Source organism: Limulus polyphemus, unplaced genomic scaffold, assembly GCF_000517525.1.
Source record: "Limulus polyphemus unplaced genomic scaffold, Limulus_polyphemus-2.1.2 Scaffold4468, whole genome shotgun sequence".
Classification (NCBI taxonomy): Eukaryota; Metazoa; Arthropoda; class Merostomata; order Xiphosura; family Limulidae; genus Limulus; species Limulus polyphemus.
Genome location: NW_013670078.1, coordinates 26,665 through 38,623, shown reverse-complemented (window position 1 = coordinate 38,623; position 11,959 = coordinate 26,665). Strand labels below are relative to the sequence as shown.

The following is an 11,959-nucleotide window of genomic DNA, read 5'->3' as shown; positions in this document are numbered from 1 at the left end:
TTTGTTTCAGTCAAGTAAAGTGAGATTAACCCTCTGTACACTTATTTGTTTCAGTCAAGTAAAGTGAGATTAACCCTCTGTACACTTGTTTGTTTCAGTCAACTAAAGTGAGATTAACCCTCTGTACACTTGTGTTTGTTTCAGTCAAATATAGTGGGATTAATCCTCTGTACACTTGTGTTTGTTTATTTCACTTTGTGGACTGTAGCTGTTGTCTTACACATGTTTTTTTTTACTTTTCTGTAATGGACTGTGGAGCTCTGTACTTGTTTTTGTTCTAGTGAACTGTAACAATATATTGTAACTTTAACTTGTGTGGCTCTTGTTGTGTATACATTTGTGTAATGTAGGGCAGCTATTATTTTAGTTTTCTTTTAGTTGTAGGTTATTTTTGTGTTGCAAAATCTAGTTTGTAATATTTTATACAGAACTTTAGTTATACATTTTTGTTTGGTGCTTTTGTTTTGTAGAATATTTCTGTTTGTGATTTTGTGTAGTGTATTTTAAACAACATCTTAGATATCATCATGGACTGAAATTTATGAAACTCTCAATAACTACTTCTTTGTCATGTATCCAGCAGACGAACTTAAATATCATTGCAGACTGGCAATTGTGAAACTTATTAACACTAACCATCTCCTTCACAAGCTATGTAGAAAACAAGAACTTGGATAATATTGTGGACTAGAACATATTAAATTCTCATTAATTATAAAACATCTCCTTTACAAGCTATGTAGAAAACAAGAACTTGGATAATATTGTGGGCTGGAACTTGTTAAATTCTCATTAATTATAAAACATCTCCTTTTCAAGCTATGTAGAAAACAAGAACTTAGATATTATAATGGACCAGAACATATTAAATTCTCGTTAATTTTAAAACACCTCCTTTACAAGCTATGTAGAAAACAAGAACTTGGATAATATCGTGGGCTGGAACTTGTTAAATTCTCATTAATTATAAAACATCTCCTTTTCAAGTTATGTAGAAAACAAGAACTTAGATAATCTTTGATAGGTTGTTTAGGCAGAGTATTCATAATGAATCTATGTTTCAAATGAACAGCAACTGCCTGTTGTAGAAACCTACAAATGTAGAGGATGACGTTTCAAAAGTCTTCCGCCTTTCAACTTCATGTCAGTGTATGTGTGGTGTAGTTTGGTCTTTATTGCGTTCTAGTGGATTGTGGAGAGCATGTTATGATTGGTTGGTTAAGACACATTTCTGATTGGAAGAGAGACTTCCTGTAGCCTCAACCAATGGTAGCCATAGTTTACTCACCTCTAATCCTGAATCTCTGTTTAGTGAAGGTTTTATTATGTTAATGTAAAACGATTCTTTAATTTTTCTTGTCTTCCAAAATTTGTCTGTGTCAATGATTCTAGCTTTTTCCCAGTTTATGTTGTGTCCAATTGACATGGCATGTTCAGCAATGACTGAATTTTGTGTTTTCACGAGTTTTGTACTGTCTTTATGTTCCTTTATTATTGTCGTGAGTCTTCTTCTCGTTTCTCCATTGTATGTTTTGTTGCAGGAACACGAAATTTCGTAAATGACGTTTTTCTGTTTTTTGTTGGTAGGTTTCTGTTTGTTCTTCACCAGAATGGATCTTAGTGTTTTGTAAGATTTCCATCGGACGTCTATGTTGAATTTCTTAGCTTTTCGTTTGAGTTTTTCAGGTATGGGAGGTATATGGTTGTAGTGGTTTCTTTATTTTTCTTTTCTGTTGTGGTCTTCTTCAGGAAGTTCTTGATGAAGGAAGAGGTGTTTAAAACACTGTATGATGTTTTGGCATTCTGTTTCGATGGATGTGTTATCGCAAATGTTTTCTGCTCACTTGTTTAGGCATTGGATTATACCACGTTTTATCGAGTTTAGGTGATAGAACTGGAAGTATAGGTATCTGTTCATGTCGGTGGGTTTTCTGTATACAGTTGTGATGATTTTTCCCTCTTGTCTGTTGATCAGTATGTCAATAAATGATAAGCTATTTTGTTCCTCTATTTCCATGGTGAGGTGAATATTCTTGTCTGCAGCATTAAGGTGTTGTAAGAAGGCTGTTAGGTTTTCACGACCATGGAGCCAGATAACGAAATTGTCATCAACATAACGTCTGTAGAAACTTGGTTTTATATGTGTGGATGGGAGGGCTCTTTCTTCAAAGTCTTCCATGAAAATGTCTGCTAGGATTGGAGAGAGTGGTGATCCCATGGCTAGACCATCTGTTTGTTTGTAGAATTCCTCGTTTTATTGGAACTAAGTTGATTGTAGGGAAATAGTCGATAGTTCCATGATGGCATCAATCTTCATGCTGGTTCTATGTGGCAGTAAGCTGTCATTCAGCAGTCGTTGTCTGGTGATACGAAGGGTTTCTGAGGCCGGAACATTAGTAAATAGGTCTGTGACGTCAAAACTGACTAGAATATCCTGAGATCTGATGTGTGGCTTTTTGAGTTGTTCTATGAAATCTGTTGAGTTGTGAATGTGATATTCGGTATTCCCTCATAGTGGAGATGAAACAGGTACCAAGAATGTTACTAGTTGATATAGCACTGACGATAGGCCTTAAAGGTATATTAGGTTTCTGTGCTTTATGTAGTCCGTAGAATTGAGGAGGGAAATTCTCGTTGGTTCTTAAGTCTTTGGCTAGCTTCTCATTGGCTACGTTTTATTTCCTAAGTTTGTTCAGTGTTTTGTTGATGAGTCTTTCTGTCTTTTCTGTAAGGTCATTGGTGATCTTTTTGTATTGGTGTTTGTCTAGTAACTGCTTGATCTTCGAGCCATAATCTTTGACGTCTAAGATGACTTTACTGTTTCCTTTGTCTGCTGGTACAATCTTGATAGTGTCATCCCGTCTTAGATGGTTCAGTGCATTGTATTCCTGTTTGGTGATGTTAGGTTTTGGTTTCTTGGCATTCCTGAGGGTGGTGTAAGTTTGATGTCAGAATTGTTCAGCCATGGATTTCAGGAGGTTTTGTGCAGCAGATTGTAAGGTTGCAGCTATGTTAACTGCTAGAACTGTGCTAGGATATATGGCGAAGTTTAAGCCTAGGTTAAGGATCTTGTTTTCAGCATCACTTAGTAATCTCTTAATTGTAGTTGTGTACTATGTTTGTAGTCATAGGGGTATCTGTCTTGGTCAGTTTGTTAAACTTTTGGACTTGTTTCTTTTTGATGCTTTCCAGGTTGAATGTATAGTGTATGATGTAAAGGTTTAAGATGTCCAGTGCTCTGGTTTCTGGGGTGAAAAGTTGTTCAAGCTCAGCATGTTGTGTTTCAATTTTCTTGGTTAGATGGTTCTTCTTTCGTCTATGTTCTTCTATATGTAATCTTAGGAAGCTCCTGCTGGTATTGTCGAGAACTTTCTTTATCTTTGGAGTATTGGGGAGAGTAGTTATTTTGAGTATCAGATAGTTTGGAATGATGTTTGACTCTCTGCAGCAAAGTAGGAAGGTCAGGTGATTGGTGCAGTGTGCAAGCTTGGTAAGGTTCTTGTTGTAGTTGTTGATCTTCTTGATAAAAGCTGGTCCATAACAGCTCTTTAGGTAATCTTTGATACGTTGTGTAGGCAGAGTATTCATAATGAATCTATGTTTCAAATGAACAGCAATTGCCTTGTAGAAATCTACAAATGTAGAGGATGACGTTTCAAAAGTCTTCCGCCTTTCGTCTTCAGGTCATTGTGTGTGTATGGTGTAGTTTGATCTTTATAGTGTTCTAGTGGATTGTGGAGAGCGTGTTATGATTGGTTAGTTAAAACATGTTTCTGATTGGAGGAGAGACTTCCTGTAGCCTCAACCAATGGTAGCCACAGTTTACTCACCTCTAATCCTGAATCTCTGTTTAGTGAAGGTCTTATTATGTTAATGTAAAACGATTCTTTAATTTTTCTTGTCTTCCAAAATTTGTCTGTGTCAATGATTCTAGCTTTTTCCCAGTTTGTATTGTGTCCAGTTGATATGGCGTGTTCAGCAATGACTGAATTTTGTGTTTTCACGAGTCTTGTACTGTCTTTATGTTCCTTTATTATTGTTGTGAGTCTTCCTCCCATTTCTCCAATGTATGTTTTGTTGCAGGAACACAGAATTTCATAAATGACGTTTTTCTTTTTTTTGTTGGTAGGTTTCTGTTTGTTCCTCACCAGAATGGATCTTAGTGTTTTGTAAGATTTCCATCAGACGTCTATGTTGAATTTCTTAGATTTTCGTTTGAGTTTTTCGCTGACATTTTTCAGGTATGGGAGGTATATGGTTGTAGTGGTTTCTTTATTTTTCTTTTCTGTTGTGGTCTTCTTCACACTGTACCATTCCTTGGTCTCTCATGGAAAAACCCAGCACCAGGGAAGTTACACCCTTGTGGTATTTAAATTACTCAATTGCCTGATTCAGACTGTACCATTCCATGGTCTGTCATGGAAAAACACAGCACCAGGGAAGTTACACCCTTGTGGTATTTAACTTACTCAACTGCCTGATCCAGACTGTACCATTCCATGGTCTGTCATAGAAAAACCCAGCACCAGGGAAGTTACACCCTTGTGGTATTTAAATTACTCAATTCCCTGATTCAGACTGTACCATTCCATGGTCTGTCATGGAAAAACCCAGCATCAGGGAAGTTACACCCTTGTGGTATTTAAATTACTCAATTGCCTGATTCAGACTGTACCATTCCATGGTCTGTCATGGAAAAACCCAGCATCAGGGAAGTTACACCTTTGTGGTATTTAAATTACTCAATTGCCTGATCCAGACTGTACCATTCCATGGTCTGTCATGGAAAAACCCAGCATCAGGGAAGTTACACCCTTGTGGTATTTAAATTACCCAATTGCCTGATCCAGACTGTACCATTCCATGGTCTGTCATGGAAAAACCCAGCACCAGGGAAGTTACACTTTTGTGGTATTTAAATTACTCAATTGCCTGATCCAGACTGTACCATTCCATGGTCTGTCATGGAAAAACCTAGCATCAGGGAAGTTACACCTTTGTGGTATTTAAATTACCCAATTGCCTGATCCAGGCTGTACCATTCCATGGTCTGTCATGGAAAAACCCAGCATCAGGGAAGTGACAGCCTTGTGGTATTTAAATTACTCAATTGCCTGATCCAGACTGTACCATTCCATGGTCTGTCATGGAAAAACCCAGCATCAGGGAAGTGACAGTCTATTTCGTTGACTTGTGCTTGTTGGCTTTTACAAATAGGGTTATGTGGTCTCTCATTGCACTATCTCTGGTAAAAGACCTTTCTGGCAGGCATCTGGGGACAAATTCTCTCACCCACCTATGTCAAGTGGAGTATGGGAGACCCTTGATACTTACCAGTTCCTGGTCACAAAGTGGTAGACCTTGGAGAGTTACTCACTGATTGAACTCAGTACAATACAGTGAGAAGTACAGTGATGGTGACACTGTTGGTGTAGTGCATGTCACTTCTCAAATAGCTAGTGTATGTAGAGTATGTCCAGGTGAGCACACCCCACATGGCCTGATCATGCCCCAACCACACTACACTTTTTGGTTTGCCTACAGCTTATGTGCAAGTGCTCTGTTGGTCATATTCTCCTTCTGCTCATCCCTGTGACATGTGGGGCTTATTTGTTTCTCCCCTCCCCTCTATATTCTGGGTAGAAAGTACAACTTGGTTGAGATGAAGTGTGGTCTCCCATAAATGTGTCCCTATGGAGCCCCTGCCATCAGGTATCACACTCTATGGGCTTTTCCTTCAGGCACCTCCTGAAGGGAGCTCATCTAGGTTTAAATTTTGCTCCAGCCCCTCCACCAATTCAGTGTGGGATCCTAGCTATTCTGTGCATGGAGATGGTGTATTACATCAGAAGTTGACCTTTTCCTAAGCTGAATTTCTATTAGTTGACTCTCTACTTGACGACCTCTCTTCTGGTGCACTGTCTTTTTGCCTTGTCTAACAATGAATCTATTTTGAGTACAAGTGCTTAAGTCGACTCATTACACATGGAAGTTGTGTTGCACTCCTATGGGTTCTCCTCAACCTCGGTGAAAGGTTCTGAAATTGGAGCTCAAAATCTGAACTCCTAAAGTCATGACTGGAAAAGCTATGTTGATGACACATTGATAATCTGGTCCCACAACCCAGATATTCTGCTACTGCATCTGTGGTAACAACATTCAGTTCACTGTATAATCTGAAGAAAATGCTGCCCTTTCTTTATTTAGTTATTAGAACTCTTCAAAATTTACAAAAATAAAAAACCTGACTTTAAAAGATAAATGGATGATCTCTACATACAAGATACTTGCTTTGTGGTGAAACAAACAATATCTCAGAGAATACCTAGATACCACAAGATTTCTATATCTATATCATGTAGTGAACTGTGGCTGTATGTTGCTTAGTGAACTTTAGTTGCACACTATGTACTAAACTGTAGCTGGACATTGTGTAGTGAGCTGTATCTGTATGTTGTGTAGTGATCTGTAGCTGTATGTTGAGTAGTGGACTGTAGCTGTATGTTGAGTAGTGGACTGTAGCTGTGTGTTGTGTAGTGGGCTGTAGCTGTGTGTTGTGTAGTGGGCTGTAGCTGTGTGTTGTGTAGTGATCTGTAGCTGTGTGTTGAGTAGTGGACTGTAGGTGTGTGTTGTATAGTGATCTGTAGTTGTATGTTGAGTAGTGATCTGTAGCTGTATGTTGAGTAGTGATCTGTAGCTGTATGTTGAGTAGTGGACTGTAGCTGTGTGTTGTGTAGTGGACTGTAGCTGTGTGTTGTGTAGTGGACTGTAGCTGTGTGTTGTGTAGTGGGCTCTAGCTGTATGTTGTGTAGTGGGCTCTAGCTGTATGTTGTGTAGTGGGCTCTAGCTGTATGTTGTGTAGTGGGCTGTAGCTGTGCGTTGTGTAGTGGGCTGTAGCTGTGCGTTGTGTAGTGGACTGTAGCTGTGCGTTGAGTAGTGGACTGTAGCTGTGCGTTGAGTAGTGGACTGTAGCTGTGCGTTGAGTAGTGGACTGTAGCTGTGCGTTGAGTAGTGGACTGTAGCTGTACGCTGTGCAGTGGACTGTAGCTGTACGCTGTGCAGTGGACTGTAGCTGTACGCTGTGCAGTGGACTGTAGCTGTACGCTGTGCAGTGGACTGTAGCTGTACGCTGTGCAGTGGACTGTAGCTGTACGCTGTGCAGTGGACTGTAGCTGTACGCTGTGCAGTGGACTGTAACTTATTGGCTGTGCTTGTTGAAATGTAGTTGTGCTTCTACTGTAATATTCTGTGTAATTTGCTCTAGAGATGTTAACTGCTTTGGGAATCCTCACTATGGTTCTGTATTATATACATTATTTGATTTTATCGAGTAGACTGTGGTAATATGTATATTGTTCCAAATGTTTATTATTTTCATGTCATGAATGGCAATTATGTCTTTCATATTTTGAACTATTTAATGAATTGTATTTGCAATCATAATCCAGCTTCACTATTGTTTACAAATTATCACATTACCTTATATATTTGTAGTTAAAAAGATTGTTTGAGAAAGTACACAGTGTAAATGTTTTTAACATATGTTAGCTTAAATGTTACATTTAACCCTTTCACTGCCACATTTATAGACAAATAACTGTCAGGTTTACTTTTATATAAACATGTTTTAATATTTCCTTACTTATCCGAAACATTGGGAAGATTGATGGTGGTACACAGTTCTAAACTCTCATGGTAGTGCTGTGTATGTTTCCAGGGCAGAGAAACAGTTAAAAGAATTGGAATAATAGAAACATTGTACATGCTAACGATGGTTATAACTGTTTGTTACTTAGTAAAGTTCTTAAAGTATTAAGAGATGTGGATCCCACTGTGGGATTAATTTTAAACTTCTTCAAGATTAGGAAGCAGTTTACTACATTAATGTTATGTTACAGTGGCCATGCAGCATATGCAAGTGGAGTGGAACTTTACGATAATGATGCGAGGATCGGAGGTACGTCTTGAATCTTGCTTCGGTAACTAGATAAGATCACTATCTGCCACATCAACTTATGAATTTTAGGCCTTTTACTCATTACCTAATGATTTGTAGAAACCAAACCCGTTATGATATGATGGTGTGAAAGTATAAAATTTTCTGTAGAGCTCTCACTTGTGTACTTATTTCATCTTTTTACATATACTAGCTACCTATTGAATTTAGAAAATCATCCTGTGATGATGTGAAATGACAGTGTTCCAAACAACTACTTTGTACATATTTGTTTTGAGGTTAATGTTTTGTGCAGCTGACTTAAGTATTTGATTAGAAGCACTTACAGAAACATCCCTTTCTTTTCAAATAATATAAAAGCAGACAGTAGTTTTACTGCCCATTGATTTCTAATAACCTCTTTGATTATTAGGACTATGTTTGAATGTAAAGTAGTGGATAGAAATCATTATTAAAATAATAAACAAAATAACTATCAATACCCAGCATCAAGGGTCAGATATTTAATGTTGTTCTACCTACAGTGTAAAAGATATTTGATTGAAAAGTATGTAATACAATAACAAAATACTGATGATGAACCATGTAGTACAATAACAAAATACTGATGATGAACCATGTAGTACAATAACAAAATACTGATGATGAACCATGTAGTACAATAACAAAATACTGATGATGAACCATGTAGTACAATAACAAAATACTGATGATGAACCATGTAGTACAATAACAAAATACTGATGATGAACCATGTAGTACAATAACAAAATACTGATGATGAACCACATAGTACAATAACAAAATACTGATGATGAACCTTGTAGTACAATAACAAAATACTGATGATGAACCTTGTAGTACAACAACAAAATACTGATGATGAACCATGTAGTACAATAACAAAATACTGATGATGAACCATGTAGTACAATAACAAAATACTGATGATGAACCATGTAGTACAATAACAAAATACTGATGATGAACCACTTGGACAATAACAAAATACTGGTGATGGACCATGTAGTACAATAACAAAATACTGATGATGAACCATGTAGTACAATAACAAAATACTGATGATGAACCACTTGGACAATAACAAAATACTGGTGATGGACCATGTAGTACAACAACAAAATACTGATGATGAACCATGTAGTACAACAACAAAATACTGATGATGAACCATGTAGTACAACAACAAAATACTGATGATGAACCATGTAGTACAACAACAAAATACTGATGATGAACCTTGTAGTACAATAACAAAATACTGATGATGAACCTTGTAGTACAATAACAAAATACTGATGATGAACCATGTAGTACAATAACAAAATACTGATGATGAACCATGTAGTACAATAACAAAATACTGATGATAAACCATGTAGTACAATAACAGAATACTAGACACAAATGATAAGATCAGCTATGTAGTAAGAATGAGTCTGTCTGGTGTATTTCTTACATTATCCAGTGCACAATCTTTTTTCAAATATTTTTAGTACTATTTTCAACTTGTACTCTATGTCTATGTCCTATGTGGTGTCTGTTTTTTTATATAGAAGTTTTGTTGAAATAAAATTAAATTCTTTGTTCAAGAGTAATTATGTTTCTAAAGTTTTTCATCGTTTTTGAAACTTAAAGTTTTTATCTGATATTCATCATTAAATATCAGCTAATCTTATTGTTAATGTTTAGTAAGAGGTATGAGTCAAGTTACATTTACTTATTGTTTTTTCTTTTTATGTAGCAACCTATTTCATGACCTATCACACTATACTTAAGACTTCTCAGGACTTTACCAAGGCTTTAAAGTGGGCACGTGATATTAGCAGCAACATTACTGATGTGCTTCGTACCAATGGCACTGATAAGAAAGCAACTGTTTTCCCATATAGGTATGGAAGTAGTCTTACCTGTTGTGTCTTTCTGTTTGGGTATTTCTAGACAACCTCAGTATTAGGTTTTTTACTTTCTGATAGTTGTACTATGTGTTCATAAAATTTGGTATTCTTATACAATTAATAATATAAACTTCTCAAACTACACAATTATTTCTCTCTATATATACAGCCTTGGTCACACTGACCTTGCAACCAGCATGTAACCATGAAAGTGTACATATTATAACATTTAATATAGTGAGTATATTTCAACCAAACTTAGCAAGCTTTTAGTAGACATTACAAGTCTTTTTGAAACAAAAAAATCACATTTTTTAAGTAGGTATTTATTGTACAGATTTGTCTGTAAACACATGGAGTCAGAGTATGATTCATGTTCAAATCAAAACTACTTTATTTCATTTCTGAGATGAAATGAGTTTTTAAATTTCATTTGGATAACCTTTAGAACTTCCTAAATAAATATCAAAGGCTTATTTTTTTAACATAATTATTTTATCTGTTATTTTCTCTACCCTAGCATTATATGTACTAAGTTGATTTAATCGGCTTTGTAACCACAACAAAAAACGAAATAAATAGCTTTTTTTTTCTAGAATGATCGCAAATTGTAACAGAAAATTATAATTGTTTATCTGAAACAGCTTAGAGCTCGTAACACTTTACATCTGTTTTTATGTCATTTTATTTTGTTATTGTTCTGTGAACTGCATCTAACTAATAATCCAGTGATGCATGCTGTATATCACACAGGGAATGCATATGTCAAGTTACCATATTGAATGACATAACGCAAGCTACTCTCAAGCATACCTCATGATTTAAACTTATATATTCTAATAAATTTCTAAATTGTACACTTTAGATACTTTTAACTATAAATAAAAAAAAATATCAACAATCTTAGTCTAACATTTGGCTTCTTGTTTTGTTTTTGCTGTCTGCTATCCTATGAAACTTAACCCTAGTTCCTTGTAACGATATTACTAGTAATTAAAATATTTTTTATTCATTTGAAATATACATTAAAGAACACAAAATAATAATACACACAATGCAAACAATGTCCTATAACTATTATAATTTAACTGGCTTTCTAACTAAGGCATAAGTGCCTTAAAATTATTCCCATGGCTGTTCGATCTGAATTCAGTGATAGCAACTTTGAATCTGTAGATATAATAACTGAAAATCTCTACTGGGAACAATATAGCATTATATGCCATTCAGTAAATTAAAACTTTGTATTTCTATTATTTATAAATGATGTAGTAACAAATGTTAGAGTTCTTGGTTAGAGAGGATGTGATAGGAGAGTATGGAATGTGGGTTTGGCTCTCTGGTTTATATCTCCATAAACAAAGAAGATTGATGGCTATAAAAACTGGACTATGCTGTAGTAATATCTAAACTATAATGAGTAATTTATGTTAAGGGCATCATAGAAATGATGAAAAAATAGAAAATGAACCAGTCGGAGTCGGTAAATGTCACGTTACACAGACAAGTAGAGATTGAGAAGTTATTTAAATATTTCCTTTTCCAATTAAGGAATTAAAAGTTACCATAATTTTTCGAATTTAATATGCTCCCAAATGTAATACACATGCTAATTTTCACAAACAAAGAGTTGAATTTGCCTTATCACCATAAATAATATGCACCTACACTTTTGCAATACGGTAATTCTATCAAGACTATACTTACTCTTCATAGTCTGGTTATTTGTATCATGTTTTTATGTCAAGCACTATAACAACCAATGTGTGAAGAGCCAGCTGGGTGACGGAAAAAGAGACTCGTTAGTTGCCACAACTACCCCTCACTTGTCTTGGCTTCTGAGTCAAGTGTTTTGGTTGCAGTGCCATCCAAGATATGTTTGCCGTATCATCCACTCAGGTTTTGTGGTTGTAGACATGCTCATTAGCCATACTAACTTTTCCTGATTACAGTTCTTTCCTCAGTTTTCATATTTGTTTTACAAAAGTTAAGCTTAATTATTTTTCTATATTATTTGTATATTTAAATGATGATAATAACAATAATACACAGAGAAACAACAGTATCAATATTTAAGGAAAGA

At 35.7% G+C, this 11,959-nt stretch overlaps 1 protein-coding gene across 1 annotated transcript in view; it reads left to right on the top strand.

Moving 5' to 3' along the window:
• LOC106471199 (Niemann-Pick C1 protein-like) overlaps nt 1-11,959 on the top strand; it is a gene marked incomplete at its 5' end in the record, with an annotated part of 74,596 nt that overhangs the window by 52,302 nt on the left and 10,335 nt on the right. The window contains 2 exons of the mRNA XM_022399825.1: nt 7,899-7,957; nt 9,723-9,870. Coding sequence (XP_022255533.1) covers nt 7,899-7,957; nt 9,723-9,870 — 207 coding nt within the window. The remainder of the gene's footprint in view (nt 1-7,898; nt 7,958-9,722; nt 9,871-11,959) is intronic.